Here is a 23,716-nt window from a genome sequence, read left to right on the forward strand (position 1 = left end):
TTTGTATTAATAGTTATTCCTACTGATTATGAATAAGTAAAATAGTGAGGCAAAAAAAATTATATCTGGACTTTAAAAAAGAAACAAAAAACTATTTATTACCTCAAATACACTCACAATAGGTAATTTAATAATTAGTACATTGAGAAATTTTGAAGTTCATAAAAATATTCCTTTTTCTAAAGAATTTTTGATATTTAGATATTTTTGGGGCTATTAAATTACATTACTTGCATATCTCCGAGTAAAATATCGAGTGCCTCATGTATATAGACATTTTCTGGCCACATTTCATTAAACTATAAAAGTTGTAACCCACAATAGAAGATACACAGTTTTATCTTCAAGCAAAATGAAATACCTACAGGTAAAAAGAAAATGTAGGCTTTATTCTCTCTCTCTGGGGGGGGGGGGGATTCAATTTTTGATTATCAATATAACCACACAAAATGGTGATTAATTTTTAAAATAGAAATGTAATATTCTAAGAGAACATTTTCAGTGAAGAAGTCTAAAACCTTCTCATTGTCTTAGGCAAAACTTTCATTATGGTGAGTTTGATTTTAATGTTAATTAAATTGTAAACTAATTTTACTCACAAAATGTTTGTTTCATCCATGATTTTGTATTAACACTGTTCATATTAAGCGAGTTCAACTGCATACATACAGCAAATATATAAGGTCTTTGAAAAATAATCGAGCTTTAGTACATTTGTGAATTTTCCATAATTTATAAGCAAAAAATTCTTAGAGTGCAATTTAGATAATCAATAAGTTACTAAACATACATGTCTTTAAATGCACATAAGATTGAAAAAAAAAATGAAATATTAAACTCTGCATTGAATTTGGCGCATTTTATTTCAGTTTAAACATAAAAATGGATATATTTTTTTTACAGCAAAAATAGAACATATATTGATTCCATTTTTGCTATCAAAATAATGAAAACAATAGCTTTCAACTTCTGTTATTTATCTCACTACGCATATACAATGCTTTTTTTACCTTTCCACGAGAAATTCGTCTCTCAAATATAGCTCGCTAAAAAAAATAATTTCTAAACCTATAAGTCAGAAATAGCCTTCAATTTATCTGCAATCACAAAACTTTAGAAGACATCACAGAACTCGAACTATCTAATGATGGAAGAGTTTTCTTCTCCTCCTCATCATCCATAACGTATAAACGCGATTCTTGTATGGTAGGAAAATATAAATTCCTGACCCTTAGAAATAAATAAACACAAAGGAGAGGGAATGGGGTCATGATAGAAGCCGCAACAGGAACAACCGCGGCAAGGTCCGCCTCCGGTTGCCCCAGTGAAAATCCGAGCAACACGATGGCTATTCCGGTATTCTGGACTCCGGTTTCAACCGCAACCGTGATGATGTCAGGAAGTGAGAGGTCAAATGCTTTGGAGATGATGGTTCCGAAGAGAAAACCGAGCCAAACGTTGGCACTCGCAGCAACTACTATCCTCCAAGTGAAGAGTTTGAACATGTAGAGGTTGGCATAGGTGCCAAAGGCTATGATGAACAGTATCATGAAGACGGAAACAGGAGCAAGTATATGACGACAGAATCTCGCAACTCTTGGTAGCCACTTTTGAAAGCATAATCCAATTCCAAGTGGGATAAGCATTGAAACTAGAGATAGCAAAATATTTTTCACAGGCACTTCGGTAGCGATTTCAGAAAATAAACTACGTCCCAATGTGAATAACCAAAGAGGCATCATACCTGTAAGCATAAAATTGCAATAAATCAAAGTTATGACACGTGTTTTAAATTCCAGTGAAATCTTGTTACAACTAACTTCAAGGGACCAAATTTTGTTCATTGTAATGGGAATTTCATTGTAATAGAATTCAAGCAATGTAATCGAAATTCAATTGTAACTAAACATTCATTTTATTGAACTGGAAATTTCATCGTATTGGTATTAGTTGCAAGACGATTTCACTGTACATTGTTTATAACGCATTTTGAAAGTGTTGAGAATAGATGGAGTTTTTTTTGATAAAATGAAACAAAACTAAACGGGTGAAACGGAATCAATTATAATATGTGCGAGACTTGGATAAAATAAAGAACTATCTGTACATAATTATATTTTCTATCTTATCACTGAATTAAGCTCAAGCATCAAACATGTATTTGGGAACAAGATTGGTCAAAGCTGAAAAAAGAAATCTGAAAAAGTCATACACGAAACATAGAGGGTCTTTAGAATCGATAGGGATTTCAGACCCAATAGAAAGTGATGGAAATATGTTAAAGCACACACAGGTAGTAGAAGATTTTAAAAATAATTTGAAAATATTGCCCGATGGTAGGTATGAGGTCCGGTTACCTTTTAAATCTGACATAACAAAATTATGGTCTAATAAAGAACTAACTTTAAAGAGGCACAAGCAAATGGGCCAACGAGCACAAGATAAATTATTTCTTAGGGAATATCTAGAAATTTTTCAGGATTGGGAAAAATTAAATATAATTGAGAAAGTTAGTGATGTTTATATCAAATACCTTCTACCGCACTGACCAGTTGTGAGAAGTGAGAGTGCAACAACAAAAATTAGACCGGTTTTTGACGTGTCGGCTAGAGCTTATGGTAAGTATTTTTTGAATGATTTACTGTATAAAAGTCCAAGTTTACTCGAGTTAATTCCTGATATCATAGATAGGTTCCGAAGTTACCCAATAGCGCTCTTCAGACACTGAAAAGGCATTTTTGCAGTTAAGCATAACGACAGAATATCACAAGTTTTTGCCTTTTTCCTACACTTTGGAATCGGAAGAAGTTGTCTACTAGCATTGTAGGGTTGTGTTCGGAGTTATGTCCAGTCCATTTTTATTGGCAGCTTCTATTTCTTATTTGCTTGATAATGTGTCATTTGAAAATCGGGATTTTACGGAAAAATTGAAACTTTCATTTTAAGTACATAACTGTGTTTCTGGAGTCGTACACGTTGAAGAACAGGAATGTTTCGTTCAAAAAGCAAAAAATATTTTATCCCAGGGTTGTTTAAACTTGAGAAATAGAGAGAGTAACGTGAACTGTAAATCTGTTTCAAAAGTATAGGTGTTACGAAAGTACTTGGGATTTTTTGAGACTTCAATAAAGGTACGTCAAAATGTAACCTAAATTTTGATGCTTCAAATGATATTTCAAAATTTACTAAAAGGTTAATTCTGTCGACAATACAGAAATTTTTTGATTCAACTGGGTTGTTGAGCCCGGCCACCTCGCTTCCTAAAATCTTGTTACAAAAAACCGTGGGCTTTAAATTTGAACTGGGATGCACCTTTGCCAAAAATTATTCAAAGGTTGTTTAAGAAATGGTTGAATGAAATTTCAGCTTTGAGTGATGTAGAAATTCCATGTCATGTTGAAATAAACAATTCTACTGAGATGCATGTTTTTATAGATGCAGGCAAGGAGGCCTTTGCCACATGTGTATTTTTTTAGAACTGAAACCTCACATGGTATGAGTATTTAGTTGATCAAACATAGGCAATGGTTGCACCGTTAAAAAAAAGTGACCATCGTAAGGTTAGAGTTGATGGCTTGCTGAATTGGTGCCAGGTTAGTTTATGCCGTTCTACAGGCACTTAACATGCCAGCTTTGAGAACCGTTTTCTGGAGCGATTCTATGGTGGCTTTATACTGGATACGAGAAAGAGGGGAATGGTCAGTTTTTGCATCAAACAGGAAGGAAGGTAAAGGAAACAAACAGACTTTTCCCCGGAAGTGAATTCAGACACACGCCAGGAAAATTGAACCTGGCAGATTTAATTCCCCGCGGATGTCCTCTCTCACAACTTCTTAAATCCCACTGGTGGGAGGTTCAACTTCTTATATCTCCCTGGTTATATGGAGCATCCTATAGTTGGCCTTCAAATGAGATTGCCAAGACTGAAACTCCCAAAATAGCTACAGAAATAAGAAAGATTAGATTATGTAATATAAATTTAGTTGAAAATGAAATGCCTTGGTATGCTAAAAGATTTTCTAATTTTCATTTGATCATTAAATTAGTTTCATGGATTTTGAGGTTTACTGAAAATTTAAGATCAGGGAAAGCAGTCAGGAAAAGGGGTGATTTATCAGTACCCGAGATAGAGAATGCTGAGACACGTGGTCATTCGAGTCATACAAACTCAATTTTTTCCTGACATGAGCTCAATTTCTAATTTGAGAGTCTTTAAGGATGAATGGCCATTCTAAAAAAAATGTCCCATGCGTAATGCTAAGATTTTTATTTTTTGCAGCTAACCAAAGCCTCCAAAAAATAATACTTTTCGGGATTAATACAAGATTTAATATACTATCAAAGTATTACAGTTAATCCCATATTTAATTAATAGTTACTTGAATAAAATAAAAAACTTAGCGTTACGCACAGGACATTTTTCCGAGAATCACCCTGAAAATAAAATCATTCAAGTAAGGACACGAATCACGGAACATAACGACAAATCAAGATTTAAGTCACCTATCCTCTTCCGGATAAATGTATTTTTACCCGAAAGCTGATCTAACACTTTCACAAAATGAACTGTCATACAAGAACTCAGATCTTATTAAATGTGATCCATGAACAGTTTTGGATAATAAGAGGTAGAAAAACTGTAAGAAGCATTGTGAATGAATGTGTTAGGTGTCAGCATTTCAAAGCCAAGGCTACTTTTGCTGATCCTGTTTCGTTGCCTGCTGACAGAGTAGAAGATTCAGCAGTATTCAAAGTTGTTGGAGTCCACTTAGCTGGTCCACTTTTCGTGAAACATGGCGACAAAGTTTGGGTTGTCTCATACACTTGTGCTCTTTATAGGGCTACCATATACAATTTACTCCGATAATGGATCAAACTTTCACGGAGCACACAACAATTTGTCAGAGCTTGACTGGAAAAAAATAGCTCAGCAAACGGAGGTTCAACAAATTATTCCTGCCACCTACCACTTGGTGGGAAAGGATGGTATGTGTAGTGAAAGAACTCCTCCGTAGAACTTTAGGAAAAGCTGTTCTAACCATTGAGGAGCTAACGAGTTATTTGTGAATATAAAAGCATAATAAATTCGCATCCATCGACTTATTTGTCTGAAGATATGGAAGACTTCGTTCCACTTTGTCCTGCAATGTTTTCATCGGATAGATCCGATTTTCAAGTTCCCGATGTGGATGCCATAGGTGCCAATCATTTCAGAAAGAGCTTTTCTCTAACTCGAAACTTTCACATTAAAATGATACAAGAACTGCGATCGAGATTTAGGAACGAATATTTGGGATTGATCATCCAAAGGCAGAAAGAAAACCCTAAATGCGAATAGAATACAATTAGAAGACATCGTTCTGATTGGAGATGACTTTAAGAAGAGACTGAACCGGTCTTTAGTAAAGCTTATCGAATTAATACCTGGAAAGGACAGAGAGGTATGGTCGGTTAAACTAAAGACTCAATCTAATATCTGGGCCTGTCCTATTCAAAGAGTATTCTCGCAGGAACTTAATTGAAAGAGAACTCCCAGTCCAGCCTTTCTTGGACATTTCTCCTTCACTTAAATCACCAACGAGGTCTACAGACAACAAGGACAATTTTTAGGCAAAACCAACTGTAGATGTTAGAAAAATTTGCCTTGGTCGAGTGGTAAACGCTCTACAAAGGGTGGACTTGGTGAATATTTTTGATTGAATAGTCAAGCAACTAACTCAAAAAGGGGGGAGAACGTTGAGAGTGGCAACAGTGCCGAGAAAAAGACCTTTTTTAAAAGAATGGCAACAATCAGTGCGCGCGCCATCGAATGTTTCTTGGTTCTTCTGTTGATGTGTTGAGTATGTTTTAATATGTTCGTTGTAAATTAAACATACTATTTATTTAAGCTATAATAGTGTCGCAGTTATTTCAAAGTCAGAGGCTTACTATGATACATCGAATAAAAGTTTGTATTGGAAGGAATTTTTATTTTAGCTCCGAATTTTGAAACATAACACCTTCTTAACCTTTTCTTTTGAGATGAATATGTGTTAAAACTTCAAAAAGAAAAGGAAGGCACATGGCAAAATTCAAAAAAGAGGGCAGAGTGCATTGAATACCGATTTAAAAGTAGCAGGGTGCAGTGCCCTTCGAAAAATTTCCGGGAAAGCACTGAAACAATTGTTATGTTCTTCGGTTTTATAAACTACTTTTAATTAAAAAATTAAATCTTAATGAACAGCAAAAAAGAAACAAAACAATAAACAAAAGTGCTTCTTACCAAGAGCAGCCAGATTACTAATAAATGTCATAGTCAAACTTAAATTTAGATTGCCATTCAGAAGAACAGTCCACATATTACTAGCACCTCCACCTGGACTGCAGCCAAATGTGAACAACCCCAGCTGTAAAATTACATCATCAAAGAGCAACCTTGCAAGACCATAGGCAACCTGAGGGAAGGAGAAAAACATCCTTATAAAACACCATAATTAAAACTTTCAAGGTACCAATAATAAAAGGCATACAATTTTGTCTACACCATTCATGTATAAGCAATAATTTCATTTCTTGAAACTGCTAAAAATTAACCCACATTCAAAAAAAAAAAAAAAAAAAAAAAAAACGGCAAAATTATCATCCGGCAAACTGAGAATCCCCCCCCCCCCTTAAAACTTAAGTACAGTGAATCCCTGCAACAAACACATACCTTTAATCCTGTTAAGACATCCAGAGACTGCAGTTTTGTCCTTATTATAGACTTGCCAGTCTGGAATAGTCAATAGTAATCTCGGCTTCAACGGAAGTACATTTGCTTCCAGCTTGGGTCATGGGCTCCCATATGCAAAATATTAAGGGGGGACTCAGATATTTTTCACATGGTATAACAGGATATTTTCCCCATGAAAACCAATTTCAGTACAGATTAGAATTACATTAAAATTAGACATTTTAAATAGCTTATTGATTAATGGCTGGAAAATAAATGTTTTTTTCATTTTTGCAAAGAAAAAAGTACTAAAAGCAAGAAAGTTCTTATTTCTAAGGGGGAACTTGAGCCCTTACTTGCCCCCCGTATGGGCGACCATGGCTTGGTTATAGAATATTCTAGTTGATGAGTACATAGCAAGGATAAAACTGCAGTCTCCGGATGTCATAAGTGAACTCTCAGTATATTTGCTTATATTTGTGCAATGTACAAATTCTTTAATTTTTGCCTCTCACTATAAATCAGCTCCATATGTTCCAGAAACAGCTTATTATTTGACGATTATTATTTGACATAGTTTGAACCTGTACATACATATGCATTGAATCTTATGCATGTATTCATAAATAATTGTTTGTAATTATTAGAAACAGGTAGCTCCCAAAGCCAAATCAAGGTTGTACCAATAATGGAAAATTTTCACGTAATCTTTACAAAATAATAATCGAATTACAGAGAAAAACTTTTAACAAGAACCTGAAGGGTCCAAATTATTCTTAATGTGAAAAGAATTGTATTAAACTGCACAGTAAACTATCTGGACAACCATATCATTTGAGGCACATGTTTAATATATTTCATAAAAAATAACAGTAATATAAACTATGTAACTATAACCTAATTATACAAACAGTATAATAACCAGATTATATAATATAATCACCTAAATATAACAGTATATATAACCTAATTACATAACAGTGCAAATAACTTAATTATATAACAGTATAATAACAAAAATATAATAGTTTAAACCTATTTATGTAACAGTTCAATAATCTATTAATATAACTACAATAACCTAATTATATAACAGTATAACAATTTCATTATGTAACAGTAAAACAACCTAATTATAAAACAGTGGAATAATATATACACATAACAAATTAAATTGCATAAAAAACGCAAAGAGTTTAGAAATGTATTTTCTCACCAGAGGCATTGCAGCATATTGAGAAATAAATCCAATTGCGGGTGCAATAGGTTTACGAAGAACAGATTGTACAACACACAAATCCAAAGCGCAGCCCATGTTTATGTAATTTAAAGATACAAGAATAGCTACAGATGCTGTAAATGCATGTGATATAGCTTTAACACGACGCACTACACTGACTTTTAAGGAATTCGAGCTGTCTTTCGGGTTATCTTTCGCAGTACCATTAACAACTTTTTGCAAAAATATCTCAGTTTTACCAAGAAAATTCCCTCGTACAGTAAAAGTTCCATTGCTACTTTTCGTATTAAAATAAGTTTCATTAGTCACAGAAGCTATATCTGGATTATATGAAATAGCTTTATAAAATCTCTCATCAGGGTGAGAGTCTGATTTCTCCGAGTTGATTGAAAAATAAATGCGTTGCTCTTCATCTTCCATGAGTTTTTTGACAGCAGCAGGATAAAAGGTGACATTGATAGCAGCAGTTAACTCCAATAGTAGCAATAAGAAGCTAAATAGCAGAGCTAGAAGAACTACTGGACACATGTTTATGTCCAGAAAAAGATGTCCAGCAAAATTTGCGTCGGAAATAGGACAATCGCACAGCGTAAACTTTCACGCAACTTCTCCACGGAACGAATGAAACAAGAACAAAATACAAGCACATTCGCTCTCATAACCCTGTTTACGTAACAGCGGAGAGAGTATGTTTGATGGAGGCAGAACTTTCATGATATTTTCGTCCCTTTTGCATCAGAAATGTTTCAGACTGATAAAGTTGAAGAAATTTCAGGAGATTGTGTAAAAACAAAAGAAAAGTAAGGAAATAAGAACCAAGTCATTTAAATGTTACCGTATTAAGAAGAAAGGAAGGGAGCTTTAGATTCGTCATTGCGTGAATCCCATTTCTGCTCCCCGAGAAAGATTTGCTAAAATTGAAACTGAACAATTAAAAACTTTAAAACTGGGTAATAAATACTCACAAAAAGTTCAACTAAACTGATAAAACAACGATTTCAAAACATATATTATGAATATGGCTGGAAAAAGAAAGGGAGGGAGGACGATGGAGGAAACATTTTTTCTTTGGCGCTGTAACCGCGGATTTTTTCTACAGCTCACAGATTTGTTTTCTTTAAAACCCCAGCTGATTCTGATTGGGGTTTGCTTGTAGTCATGGCTGCTGGTTGTTGTGGGGCGAAGAAAGAGAAACAAACTTATCATTTCCATCCTTGTTGCAACGGAACAATAGTTCATCCTTACACATGTCAACCGAGCATATATCGCAATGGAATGGTTGTATGTGTGGAAATGTGTTTTTTTTGCTTTGATGTTTTATACTGCCATTTAAACCAATATGAGTCCCCCAAGACTCCCAACTTCCCCAATGAGAGCTAGTAAGATGTTAACCTACTTTCTATGTAGAAGTGTTTTTTTGTTGAATATTTATACTGAATGTAATCAGAACCTTTCTTTCAGAGCATCTCAGGTAGTAAATTATTTAGAAGTATTGTACATTTATTTGATCGTTCTTTGATGTTGCTATTAACGCTCGAGCTATTGCTGAAACAAAGGAATTAAAATATTGCCTTGAACAATGCTGAGAACCAGTTGTGTGTTTTGTTTCAAGGCCGTTCTTTGTTTTCCTGCTTTTGAGTTCCGATTCACCCCTTATTTTACAATGTAGAAAACTTTCAAAATATATGTGTTGTATTTTAATATTATTTATGCATGTTTAAAAGTTAAATTTATATAAATATTTTTGCATCGATAAACAACTGAAAATAATTTAATGGGATTTTGAAAAGGAGAATATTATTCAAAAGAAAAAAAAAAGTAGCAATTAAAAAGAAAAGGGAAGAATTCTTGAAAAAAGACACTATCTATTTTTCTTAAAATTATTTAATCTTAAAATATTCGCAGAAACAAAAATAAATGGAAAAGTATAGTGTATTTTTCGATATTTTTTCCTCAAATTTTTACCTATTTTATGTATATTTTCATTAAACTGTTTTGACTCGAAGTGATTCTGATATTCTGAAGGAAAGTGTTGATATATAAAAGATTCACTCATACTATTTTGCAAGTGCAGTTGATTTGTGCTACAAAGATTGCATCATTTAGGATACTATACAGTTTTCATTTAAAAAAGTGAGAAGTTGTTTTTACATCAATGCAAATTACTGTGAAGAACAATTTTATTTATTAAATTACATGAATATAATAAAAGTTTATAAACCGATAAATTGAGTATTAGTTTACAATTGTAGTTTTAAAAGGATTAATTCAAAGGCTAGTACAGCCTTAAAGAGCATGTCCTCGCCCCCAGGGCTTATTTTGCATGGGAGCTTACAGGGGCTGAGTTCCTGTACTTCTTTTCCATTTTATATAAATTTTAACATTTTAGGCAAAATCCAGGCTATTTACTTGAAAAAAAGATGATGGAATATTGAATGTTATAATGCCAAAAAAATCTTCTATAGTTCATGTCCGTAATTGTGAACATGACCAATTTATTTAAAAGAACTAAATACAAAAAATGAGGATTTTCTTTTTCATCACATGGCTAAAACGTAATTTCTTGATAGAAGAGATAAAAGTTTCAAAAAACTACCAGTTATTTGTAACGATGCAAAAAATTTCAATATATGACGTAAATATAAATGAAGGATAACCGTTTATGAGAATATGCAGGTAATAGGTACTTACACCTCAGTTTCTGCTATTTGCAGAGTAATAAAATTGTTAGTTAAATTATAAATGCATCAATTGTCTGTTGTGTGTGCATACCAAATTTTCCTTTTTCAGCTTACAAGTAATTTGATAGCTATTAAAAACTCAATCACAAATTTCACAGACAAGCTGTAAGAAATTATGATTTCTGCTGGAGGATTCAATTTACAAACGTTCAAAATTTAAAGTTAGTTGAAAATTTGTATTGAAGAAAAAAATTATGTAAAATAATAAACTTGAAATATTTTAACTATTTGAAATATTAATGCTTATGGGAGCCAATTTATTATTCTAAATGATATTTTACCCTTTTTTTGAGGCTTTTTAATTTTTTTTTGGCTTTTTTGACAATGTGTATTTAATTCAAGAAATGCTGGAAAGCCAACATAGTTGTGACTTTGCTAAATATTTAAAGTTCTTTGATTTCCTCTAAAAAGTAAATTTGATAAAAAGTTACTATTGACACTATGATGAGCTAAATATGTTTATCTCCATTGAATTAAGTGCACTCTTGTAATTTTGATCATGAGTGCAAGGGTAGAAGTTGTCCTAAAATTTGCAGCCAAGTTATGGACTCTACAATATTGTCAAAAATACTGTGAAATGAACCATTAATAATAAATATATTTCCTTATGACCAAGCTGTTCTCTGTTCTAATGAATCTAAATTCAATACACAAATCAATTGCAGGAATACTTTATGATTTTTTTTTTCTTAAATATTTATCTCAACTGTACTAAATTTTGACAAAAACTGTTTCTTGTTAGCAGGGCCGGATTTGGAAGTGTGGAGGCCCCATGACAACAAAGGAGTGGAGGCCCCTAATCAGAGTTCGAAAAGATCATCATATTTTCGAAAATATCCGATACTTTGATATATATCCAAATATTTTGATATATATGTATATATCCAATATTTTTGACCCTTGGAAGTTAGGATATTTTGTAAAAATTTTATTGTGGAGGCCCCGGGGCAGTAGCCCCGCCTACCCTTCCTTAAATCCGGCCCTGCTTGTTAGCATTACAAATGGCTATTTGTTGGCACCAGTATTGGTTTGTTTGCCGTCTCGCTGTTTGGCTTCATACTTGGCAAGATAATATTTAGAAATTATATATTGCCTTGAAAATTTGCATAGAGGAAAAGTATATGTTCCATGAATTCAAAGATATTTTCAGATATTTACACAATTATAATTGCGAAGAATTTTGAAAAGAAAGAGACGAACGAATAAAAGAGAAACCAACAAGATGAAATTTAGTCAAGTTTCAAGGGTGTCCATATAGGGGGGTAAGGGGGAGCTTGAGCCCCCCCCCTGAAATTAGAACTTTTTTGCTTTTAGTACCTTTTTCTTTGCAAAAAATGTAAAAGTATTTATTCTCCAGCCATTAATGAATAAGTTATTAAAAATAAAATATTTTAATGACTCTAATTAGTCCTGAAATCTGTTTCCATGGAGAAAATACCCTCCTATCCCATGGGGAAAATATCTGACCCCCCCTTACAATTTTGCGTATGGGCGCTCTTGTCAAGTCTTGTCAAATTTTAAACCAAAGGGCTAATAAAAAGTAAACACAAACCCTTCCTGTTCAAGAGAAAATGATGTCGATACTGGAAAAGTACCATCTCCCAGAAAAGAAATTTCAACTAGCTTTCAATTAAAAAAATAATAGAAATACACACAATACGAAGGAAACACACACACAAGAGTTCGTCCAAAAATGACATGCAACAGACCGTATTTTTTTGAAGATAAAATACTTTTGGGCAATTAAATTAGTCGAGGCATATCACGCATTGTTAACAGTACAAACGACCTGGGTGAATACAGAAAGAGTAGTTTCAACTGTAGGAAAGTTGAGCACTGAAATGAGTTCCAGGCTTAGACACAATTCAATAGATGCATTATGTTTTTTTATGAATATTGATTTTTACTTCCTTTTACAAAAAAGGAAGTATTGTATTCACGAAAAAATTTTCACTCAAAAATCGACCTTAATTTCCATTTTACTCACCCCCAAATAAATATTGAGTTTTTTTTCGACTCGACCAGATGTGGATAAGTGCCTAAGAACATATAGTACAGTAAAATTAGGCCAAAAAATGGCGAAACCCAAACATCCAAAAAAAAAAAAAAAAAGGTGAGACCTGTTGCAAATTACTGCTTACCCTTCCAGCAAGAAGGGGTAAAAAGTCTCAGCACTTTGCGCGTCGGGTTTTGGGGGGAAGGGGAGGGGGACCGAAATAATCCTCTATTTAAATAAAAATAATTTCTATTACTTAAAAAAAATTCTCAAACCTCGCAGAAACCACTCTATAATAGTAAAACAATAAACTCTCACAGAAAAAAATTCTAATTAACAGGAGTGCATAGGCGGGGGGGGGGGGGAATGGGGGGCGGGGGTCCATGGAGCAGCTTTGCATCATTGGAATTTTTCAGGCAGTTTTTTCAAGGGGTATTTCTTTCTTTTTTGAGGACTTTTATTCTGGATGGGTATTCCGTCACACTTCAGGGGTGCGCTTTGAGGGGGGGGACCCTGAATTTACATTCTAAAATCAACTATTGCAGTGAAGTTCACGAAAAAAATTCCCTGACTTAAACTTTTCCGAAGTACAAAATGCCTCACAATGATATGGTAATGTCAGAATGATAATTCTAAAAGATCTAAGAAAGCTCAGTAACCAAATTATTTGCGACTGAAGTTATTAAACTGTTTAGAGCGCTGGAAAACAAAATTCCTGTGCAGCATAAAAAAAAGTCCAAATTGATCAAAGTTTCCCTACTTCTTCTTGATTAACTTACTTGAACTTTTCACTCAAAAAACTTTTCACATCTTTTCCCATCACTGTAAGGGTGGGACAAACTGGAATTGCCAATAGTGAGACGGGCAATTCTGCACCCTCTAAGTCGGTGGGGGTTCTCATTTGCAAACACCAAGCTACCTCTCTTTTATGCAGCTGGTTGTGTGAATTATGCTAAATATGCGGACATAAACTTGCAACACTACCTGAAACTTTTGAGTATATTATGCGATAAAAAAAATTGATCACATCAAACATCAGCTATCCAACGATCTAACGCAGTGACAAATTCAGGTGGTCTAGAACCTGTAGTGATTCAACGATAGAACAAGTCTTGATGAGAGCAATACAAGAATAGAATGCTAAATATTTACACCTTTTTGTCTCCCAGTTTGGAAATCACAATCCGTTTCTAAAGCCCCCAGAAGATTATTCCCTCTCAAGTTGGTAATGGTATTGCTCGCTGATGATAAGGTGAGTTGCGAATGAGATCTTTAACGTTCGGGTAGTAACATCTAAGGATATTGAAGGCAAACAAACTTGTGGCATTTCTTTGTAAAGAAGGTAAGCAGTTATGTCTTTAGCTTCTGTTACGAGAGAAATTACTATCTGTAAAGATGTGTAAGCCCAAACCATCTTTTACACTGAATGGTATGAACAGTAAAGATGGAATAACAAATTGCTAAAAACTTCTGGTACGAGTTACGCGCTAATCCTCCACCAGTATTCGATGAATCTGGTTTCAGAAGGAAAGAAATCCTGTACCGTTAAAGTACTATTATCTGAAGCAAAAGGTTCATCCAACATCATAAAACCACAGAACGAACAGCTGGTGTCATATATGAGGCAGTGAGAAGCAAAGGGATGTAATTGGACATTTTCAAGTTTTGAATAAAACGCGTTTAAAGAGAAGATCCTAGGTAGACTTTCATTAATTTTCTTTTCTAAATCATGCTGTATAGAAGCAACTACCAGGTCTACTTACCATTTCTTGCCCCAAGATAGAGGAGAGGTTCACCAACCATTTGTACTGGTTATCTCCAAATTTTTAATTTTGCCACTTACATCCCTTTGCTTCTCACTGCCTCATTTGTAATAGATGGAAGATACCTGCTTGATCATATTTTTGGTAATGATCTGTAAGCTTCAAGGAAATATTCCAGCAATGCAGTGTATAGGTAACTTGTAAGTATGGGAAAGCTAGTGTCATTTTTGATGGGTGCAAAGAAAGCGCCACAGAAATATAATCTGCATCCTGTTACAACAGCCAAGCCTTCTGCTCTAGAAGACTTTCTGCGTCTCAAATCTTGTGCTTGCTCTGAGGAGTTCATTGGATATAGTGAATGTTTGAAAAGTCTGAAAGTGGACTGAAGTGCTCAATTATATGCACCAACTGTGTTAGACATAGCTGCAACAATAACGATTTTACTGAGGATCTAGATTCCAAAAAACATCTTGATAACGAAGACTTTTTGTTACAAGCTTAGGAGAAATCATTTCAAAGCAAAAAACAAATCAGCGTTATTTTTCTGGCCATTTAATCAAATGTGTACCATCAGAGGGGGTGGGAGGAAGGATAATATTTTAGTATATAATTTCGTTTTGGGACGTGAGCTACTGTACTTATGGGGTGGACAGTCCTGATTTAATGCATTTTAGATTTGCATGAAATAATACTTCTACTTGAAATAAAAGGTGGGGGGGGGGGGTGAGGATTTATTTTATTTGGCAGAGGGGGGGGGGTGCTGTAGCTTTGAGAGGAGGTGCGGCATCGCTCTTGGAGGATGAACACACTTGATTTCTAACAATTTTCTTAGCATAAAATAATGTTTCCATATGAAATGTATGGAGGGGGGTTCGGGGTACTGCTTCGTTTTACGGGGATAGGGGGGCTCTGTAGCATTGGTGGGTTATGTCATCCCTCTTGGGGATCGAACACCTTTAATTTCATGCTTTTAAATTTAGTATAACATAATATTCTCACTTTAAATTTACTCTAAAAATTCTGAAAAAATACCCAAAACAGCAATTTTTAGATGCCCCCCATTCCAAAACCCGACGCACAATGGGGTGGAACTTTTTACCTGTTCTTATTATGAAGGTAATAAACAATTTGCACCAGGTTTAGCTTTTTTTTTTTGGATATTTGGGTCCGACCCCTATTTTTACTGTACTAATATAGACACACGAAATGTCCGTAATGACAATTCCTGAGTTAATTACAACAAATTTTCTTGTGTCGTCTGTATGTACTTATGTATGTATGTGCGTATGTATGTCGCATAACTCAAGAAGGGTAAGTCCTAAAAAGTTAAAATTTGGTACATAGACTCATAGCGTGGTCTAGTTGTGCACCTCCCCTTTGTGTTTCTAAAGCGGTTTTTTGCTCCTTTTTTTGGGGGGGGGGGAATCATTGTCAGTTTCGTTGTAAACTCAAGTGGTGTTATAATTTGGCAGACACTTGGCGATATATCGCCAACTTGGCAACAAATTTGGTAATTTTTTTTTTAAAATCTGTTTCAATTTGCCCACTGTTGGTGATATTTAGCGAGTAAACTATTGAATCATCACTAATGGGGAAATGACATTAAACTGGAGTAAAAGGAAGTCATGTGATGCACACATCAGTTCTTTTATTATGATATTTGTTCCTTCATTTTATATTTATTCACAATACGTTTTCATAGTAACACAATTTTTGTACAAAATTATGAAATGTGGCAACCAAACAATATGTTTTCAAGCAATTTTGGAGAAATTTCAAATACCTGCTGCTATGTTTTGTTTTTACTTTAAACTTTATTTTCTTTGAACCATACCTTTGCATTGTGTTTATATGATATTATGGACTATATTATCTTCTTTAAGTAACTGTCAAGTGTTTCAACTGTAATATTAGAGCACAATTTCATACTGTGTTAAAAGTATTTTTTCAAACAAACTTTCAGTCCATTATTTGTGACATGGAAGATTGGAAAAGACCGTAAGCTGAGAGGCTGTATTGGAACCTTTAATTCAATGAATCTTGCTGCTGGATTGAGAGAATATGCTGTCACTAGGTATGGTGTTCCGTGATTTTTACTGAGTTGTGTTGATATTTTATACATATAATCAGTAATAGTTTTAAGTTGAAGTTCTTGTTTTTTACAGTCAAAACTGCCTAATTTAGTACTTATAACAAGCAGTATAATATATGTAACAATAACTCTACATAAGTTAATAAATTATGTAAGAACAGATCAGAAATATTTGTTTCGGTTAAATCTTAAAATAAAATATAATTTTCAAGCAGTTGTCAGTTTGTTTCCTTTATGTTTTGGAACTTAGTTTTTATGAAAAAGCCTTAAAATGTTAGTTGGTGTTAATATATGCTCTATGTTGTTTGTTGCATTCTTCAATTAAAATATTCTTCAGACAAATCTTATTGCTGCAAAAAGACAAAATATTAAGTGTACAAAATCTATCAAAGCAGTTCAAGAGTATTGAGGCTGAAACTCAAAAACCAAAATACAATCAAATAGTAGGCAATCTTTATGTGAAATGGAAAAAAAAAAATTACAACATTTCATCCAATCTTTAAAAAGAACTGTAACACCAAGCATCCAAGCATTATATGTTTTCTTTAAGTATCAAAATACCAAAGAAAATCATTCAAGTAAATCAAATGAAATGAAAACTAATTAATATTTATTTAGCAATCCTCATTCTAAAACACTTTTTTCTATTTTACTGCATTATTAGCAACACATATGTCTCATAGCCTCAAAGAAAAAAGAAGGCAACATAGAAACAGTTAATGCAAAAAACTGCCCTTTTTTCAAGATGAACTTAAAAAGAGGTTTTTATACCCTGCAGATTGTGTGTGTGTTCAAAATATTTTTGTGCTTTCTTGCATCTGCTGCAGAATTGGAGGAAACTGCTAATTGAAATCTGTTTCCACGGGTAATATATCTATACCATGGAGAAATTATCTGAGTCCCTCTCCCCTTAAAATTTTGCATATGAGCACCCATGCTTTTTGGTATCTTTACTTTACAATTTAGGATAAAATTTGAATTTAATAATGTAGTATTAAATTACAACTAAAATTTGCATTGTTGCAAATTATGTTAAGCTGTTCCCACAAAGTGACGTGATGTATTTCCATATAACATCTTGAGTGTATGTGTAGTTTTTTTCTTTATTTTTGGTGAATGATAGATTTGTATGTGTGCCACAGTAGGGAATATTTAACTGTATGTTTTAATTTCCAATACTATGTTTTCAATGACTATAGTTCAGCAATACTTTATGGGCCTCCAAAATATAATGCTGAAATTCCTCTTAATCGTGTTTATGTCAATGTCTGCAACAGTATCTACAGCCACCTTGTTTCCAAGCTTTCTGGGGGGGGGAGCAAACAGTACATATTCATCACATTGGGAAAAACAACAAAAGGATTTACAGTAGGCACCGCTTAATGTGATCACGGTTAATGTTATCATTCGCTTAATGTTATCAGAATCACGAAGTCCCGGAGCACTTGTATGTTAACACACGTTAAAAAAGTCGGATATTGTAATCAGCGTCTTCACTTTTTCATAAACTTTCAATTTTTTCCCTGTTTTTGTTCCTCAATTAACAAAAATACATAGGCAAACCCTGAAGAGACTAACTTTCTGTGTAGCATTTTGTGGTTTTCAATAGCAGTTCAAAATTTTTCTAGGAATGAAGCTACAGAAATTTTGCCCCCAGTGACCACAGACTCCCCCTAAGAAAACTTTCTTTTGCACCTAAAAAAATTCAGTCGCTGGACATGTTGCAAGCATTGATGTAGGACCTCCATTGTTGCCATTACTTTGTAAACTATTAAAAAAATGTGTTGAGATTGAAAACAAAGCGAGGTTAAGTTAAAATTTAAACAACAAGCAAAACCATGCTGGGAAAGATAGAAACACTGAATGTGCTTTGGTTTACGAATGTCAGGGAAAACAGTCATATTTTACTTCACCTATTACTATGTGATTAAAAGTTGCATAATTTAGCTTTAACTTTTTATAATTCAGATATTTCCACTCTGTTAATTCAATAATTTATAATTTAAAACTGCGTTCAGTTGAGTCATTGTGAGTTTAATTTGAGGTCTCCAAAATAAATGCACCTTAGTTGGAAAAAATCATTATTTTGTGTCTCCTGGATTCTTTTCGGTTATTGTTATCAATCTGTTATTGTTATCAAATTATATTTGTCCCGAAGTGGAAGTGATCACATTAAGCGGCGCCTACTGTATATAACATTATGTTTCTAAAATCCAAAGGGGATAGGTTAATAGCCTATCCCTCCCCACCTTGCAACTCAAGTGATGGGCCTTTGGTAATCATGTGGAAAACCAGCAATGTAAGCAGAGCTGCTTACATTTTTTCAGGGGTGCTTATGGTGCAGCTGCATCATTGAAAGTTTTTTCGGTGTTTTTCTTTTTCGGAGGCTCTTATTCTTCAAAATGGGACAGGGGTCTTTGTGGAATTATGGGGAGAGGTGGTGCACCACACACACACACACACACACACATTGCGTTAAGGATGTTGGACAACCCTTATTTCATAGTGGATATAGTGTTTAAAATTTTGTCCTGCTGAATACGGTTACTAAAAATTGTCTTTATCTTGTCATCTAATTAAATTTGTTTTGTAGGGGGTTTTGATAGAACTCAAATTTAAGTAGAAACGGAACGAAAAATTTCAGTTATGTTGAAATATATCTTCAGTAATAAATATTTTAAAAAAATTTCAAAAATTAATTTTGGTTTGTACTAAGATTTGTCAATTTTGAGATCTAGCTGGAAGATGGCTGTTAGATTGACCCTCCGAAAAACCCCCCTTCTCCTTTAAACTTTAACTGTATAGTTCATTGAAACTGTAGGATTCATTGATATTTTTATACTAGGCTTTTTGTGTTAGGATTATGAGCATTCGTTGAACATATTTGTTTATCATTGTAGTGTTACAGGGTGAAAGTGGCTGAGGCCAAGGATTTTATTACAGACCATTAGTAGCTTGTAAGACGTTGGAAACTGAATAATGCTGTCTTGTGTTTGTTGGTTTCACTGATCAACAAAGGCACCTTTGCAATCTTTGGGGCCAAAAAACGTTTTCTAACGAGATTCTTTTTGTTATGTTCTTGTAAGTATTTATAATATTTTACTATTGGTAAGGTTCTTTAGCTCTTTTGACTCCAGCCCTCCCAAAGTTACGAAATTTGTTTTGTTTTGGATCTTGGGTGGGTTAAAATCAAAGGAGTTAAATACAAGTAAATAAAAAAAAATCATTCATGTACTTAATGTTTTTGTCCCTTTAACTTTTTGATTGTAACTTTTCGATTAAATTTTATTTTTAAAAATCTTTGCTGTGAGGTATTAATATCAAAATGTGGTTTTAAAATTCGTGCATAAATTTTTCGTGGTGTACTGTCAAAGGTATATTGCATATTTTCTATGTGGAACTCAGATGGGGGAAATTTTTTGATCAAACAACAGCTCTGGTGGTGTTAACTCTTGTTTGAAGATTACTTTTCTGAATAATTCAGTGATTATTTTTTTTATCCTTTAAATCTTTATCTTTAATGTAGTGCTTTATTATAAAAAATATTTTTTTTATTGTTTAATGAACTTTAGATTTTATATAATTATAATCTGAATCTGATAAAAAAATAAAATCTGATTGTCTTATTTTGGGATTGAATACATATGTTTTTTTCTATTCACTTGTTTGTGCTACACTTTACTGTATTTCTATATATTTTTCTCCTGGTTATTTCTCTTTCATGTGTATTAACTTTTGAGTGATATTTGTTTTTAAAATGTTTTTTTTTTTGTTTGCCTCTGTAATACTATACTATTTTCTATCTTTTTTTCTCTACAATTAAAAAAATCAATGTTAAGATATTTTTGATTAACCCTGTGACTATGTAGGAGATATAATGAGTAGAACAAGCTGAGGCCTCAAAACCTATGTTTAAAACAATATGATCCTAACTAACTTCCTTAGTGGGGTTCTTTCACCTTACAGACATTTCCACTTCTCTTTAAATATGCAAAATTACTCTCTTTCTGCGCCGTATGTAAAGAATGGGTTTTTAGGGTTCAAACTTCCTCCAAAATGTTTCATTGCTATTCCAAATGAATGCTTTTCATTATACTTTCTATGCTAAAAAATTATTATTACTTGTTCTTATTTTTTATTTTTCCCTAAGTTCATTTAAAAAATGAAATTATTATTAAAAAATTCTACTACCTCTATTTTATTTGCAGTATTTATTTTTATTGTAACTATAGTAAACATCATTTTTTAGAAAACAGTGCAACATTTTCCTTTAGATTTTGAATGCCTGACCCTAACAAACGTATTGAATTTGAAAGCACCAAACTCTTATTTAACATATTTTAAGGGTGTTAAGAAATATTAATTTAAGAGGAGCATGTATTTGAATGCAAATACATGAGTACAAACAACTGTTCTTGAGTTATTATAAAGACATCGAATGTTTAACAGGCGTAATGTGGGGGCTCATTGAACTCTAACGAAGTTTAATCAAATGGAATACGACCAACTGTATCTACCAATCACACAGCACGGAATTTCTTTTTCCCCACCCAGAAGGAAAAGTTTCGCTATGCTACTGGCTGATAGAATTCGATTCTCATTTTCCAGCTAATTCTTTTTTCATATGAGTTTTATTCTATTCTACAAAGAATTTAACTTCTTTTAATGGTAATAATGGCTCAAACAAAAAGTTATTACCACTAAATAAGATAGAAAGCACAAAATAGTTCCCCAGAAATGCCCATATCTATGTTTGTTTGGTCAATGCTTGCTGATTTTTCAACCATCTACAAAGATTTTTAGGATGTAGTTTAACTTTATATTAAAAGAGATATTATGGATTGGGTACATATATATATTATAAAAATATACAGTGCTTGGAAAAAAAAAAATGCATCACCCTCGGATTTTCACAACAATGGGATTATGTGAGAAGTTTAGTCGACCGATTAACGATGAATATACGTGAAATTCTGCAAAACTTATGAAATAAACATTTAACAGCAGGAATCCGATAATTGTTTACGTAGATTGGGGCTGTCTCTGGGCCAAGGCATGCTCATTTTTCCATTTCTGAACCTGCATGTGAGTTTAAGGAAAAAAAAAATTACTTAACCCCAAGTCAATTTAAGTTTAATGGCAGGATAAAAGTTTTAAAATTGTTACTTACCAGTTTTGCCCTATGGCACGGAGCAGAATCATCCTGGAAAATAACGTTTGGAACTGAAGTAAAGTGATCCCGGATAGTAGGAAACAATTTCTCCTCCAAAATGCCAATATACACCCGAGTGTTTACTGTTCCTTGCACAAAGTCAAGCCCACCAACTCCTTGATCAGAAATACATCCCCAAATCATCTGAGATAGGGGATGCTTGACTGTGTTGAATACAATCGGATGATTTTCTTCTCCTTTGTGGCGCGGGCGATGCAATTTTTTTTACCACCACTGTATTAGCATAGTAAAAGGTTTTTTCCACTTCTATTTCTTTTAGAACATGTGTGTATTATTGTAAGGGCAATCTCTTTGCATCCTTTACAGATATTGAAGTTTTAGCAATCAAAAGCTGAAAAAATCATTTCCAAGGGCACTTTTTATAATTTTCATTCAAATTTCATTTTTTTTATGTATGTAAATAATACTGAAAAGTTAAACTCTTTTTTAATATTACCAAACTAAAAAGATATAGTTGTGATTTTAAACAATTATTGATGCATGTATATATATATATATATATATATATATATATATATATATATATATATATATATATATATAGCAATAAAAGTTTATGAGATTAGAAAGACAAGAAACAATTTTTTTTATGCTTGAAATATTAACTTATGTATTGAACCTTTAATGAAACATATATATTCATATGTAGAGGAAATCAGACATTCATTACATTTTAATGATTTGTGTAATGTTGCAAATTAGAATATTTGTCCAAAATGTATTAAATCATCAAATTAGAAATAACATCTAATATTTTTATGTCTAAGAGATTTTGTTTTAAAAGTACATTATTCAAAATAAAGATTAGACATTTTGAAAATATAGATTGGCTTATAGATTAGAAATTCTGTCATCTTTTAATCAGTGGACATTTCTTGCTTCACTTTCAGATGCAAATGATTTTTCTAAATCAAAACTAATTTTCCCCTCAGGAATTAAAGCTAAATATCAACTACACCATCTTAACATAAACAGAAAAACAGCCACCACTCTGATTAGATTTCAAACAAAGCGTCGCAAAACTATGAAAATTTCTGCAGATGGGACTAGGAAATATTAAAATTGTGGTAACAGTCCCAACACAGTACTCACACTGCTCCATGTCTTCAAGGCCTTCACCTCCTGGACTACCCAATGAAGGAAGATTCATACTCTGATTCTTGCCATAGAGATTGCCAAGACCATTCAAATGCATCACAAATTATGATTTCTTTTGAAGGCACAAAACAGCAACAACCATGAATTTTTTTCTGAAAAACAATTTTCCTGAAATTGAATGTTTGTTTAATCAAGGGTTTAGCATAATTCTGGAATACTATTATTCTTACTGCTACGCACTGGCAACGGTGTTGTTTTTTTCTTAGTTCTTTTTCAATGTTTAGGTCTCTTACTGCCAAGAGGGTGCACAAGGGGGGGGGGGGAGAAGAGACACCGGTTGGCCCAAGCCAGAGCCTGAAGGGAGCCTAATATTTTTTAAATGAGAGGTGAAACATGGGGGTAAACAATAACGAGGGGGGCCCATAAAAGTGTGATTTGCCCCAAAAATTCTGTGCACGCCCCTGCTTACTGCCATATGGAATTAGATCTCCAGATAATTGGTGATGAAAAGTTTCCAGAAATAGGGTATTTTAAGCTCTATGAATTGTGGTGAGGATGATCTAGTATGAGAAAATTATTTTGACCATTTTTTTTTTAAATAAAAAAAAGCCTTTTTTCTTCTAGAAGTGGCTCTCCTCTGATATGCCCCCCCTCTTGGCGAGATTTTAATTTTTCGCTCGATACGAAAATCGCCAATAAGGCGATAACTTGGCAACCCTGGTTTTGCAACTTGAACGCTGGAAAGTAGTTTCTCGAAGTTTGTCTTTTTGCACGTGTATGTGTGGTAGGACGTAGGTGCTCATATGTTTCGCTCTTAGGGAGATTTTAAGTTGAATACTCTAAAATAAAGTTTCAATTCAAA

At 33.4% G+C, this 23,716-nt stretch overlaps 2 protein-coding genes across 2 annotated transcripts in view; one reads left to right on the forward strand and one right to left on the reverse strand.

Moving 5' to 3' along the window:
• Nucleotides 1–954: 954 nt before the first annotated feature.
• Nucleotides 955–8,526, reverse strand: LOC129226550 (hepatic sodium/bile acid cotransporter-like). Its single transcript, XM_054861158.1, has 3 exons — nt 7,908–8,526; nt 6,263–6,434; nt 955–1,744 (listed from the first exon to the last, which is right to left on the reverse strand). The coding sequence occupies exons 1-3, from the start codon at nt 8,457–8,459 to the stop codon at nt 1,104–1,106; spliced, it is 1,365 nt and encodes a 454-aa protein (XP_054717133.1). The 5' UTR covers nt 8,460–8,526; the 3' UTR covers nt 955–1,103.
• Nucleotides 8,527–9,089: 563 nt separating this feature from the next.
• LOC129226285 (nuclear protein AMMECR1-like) overlaps nt 9,090–23,716 on the forward strand; it is a 39,460-nt gene continuing 24,833 nt past the window's right edge. The window contains exons 1-2 of the mRNA XM_054860886.1: nt 9,090–9,310; nt 16,395–16,505. Of these exons, the coding sequence (XP_054716861.1) occupies nt 9,090–9,310; nt 16,395–16,505 (332 nt within the window). The remainder of the gene's footprint in view (nt 9,311–16,394; nt 16,506–23,716) is intronic.

The sequence above is a fragment of the Uloborus diversus genome, chromosome 7 (genome assembly GCF_026930045.1).
Source record: "Uloborus diversus isolate 005 chromosome 7, Udiv.v.3.1, whole genome shotgun sequence".
Classification (NCBI taxonomy): domain Eukaryota; kingdom Metazoa; phylum Arthropoda; class Arachnida; order Araneae; family Uloboridae; genus Uloborus; species Uloborus diversus.

What these genes read in the sequence shown, in the direction of transcription:
- LOC129226550 (XM_054861158.1), bottom strand. Translation starts at nt 8,459, where the DNA reads ATGTGTCCAGTAGTTCTTCTAGCTCTGCTATTTAGCTTCTTATTGCTA. An exon ending in AATATGCTGCAATGCCTCTG is followed by an intron (nt 6,435 to 7,907) that starts GTGAGAAAATAC and finishes TCCTTCCCTCAG; the next exon opens with GTTGCCTATGGTCTTGCAAG. An exon ending in TAGTAATCTGGCTGCTCTTG is followed by an intron (nt 1,745 to 6,262) that starts GTAAGAAGCACT and finishes TTATGCTTACAG; the next exon opens with GTATGATGCCTCTTTGGTTA.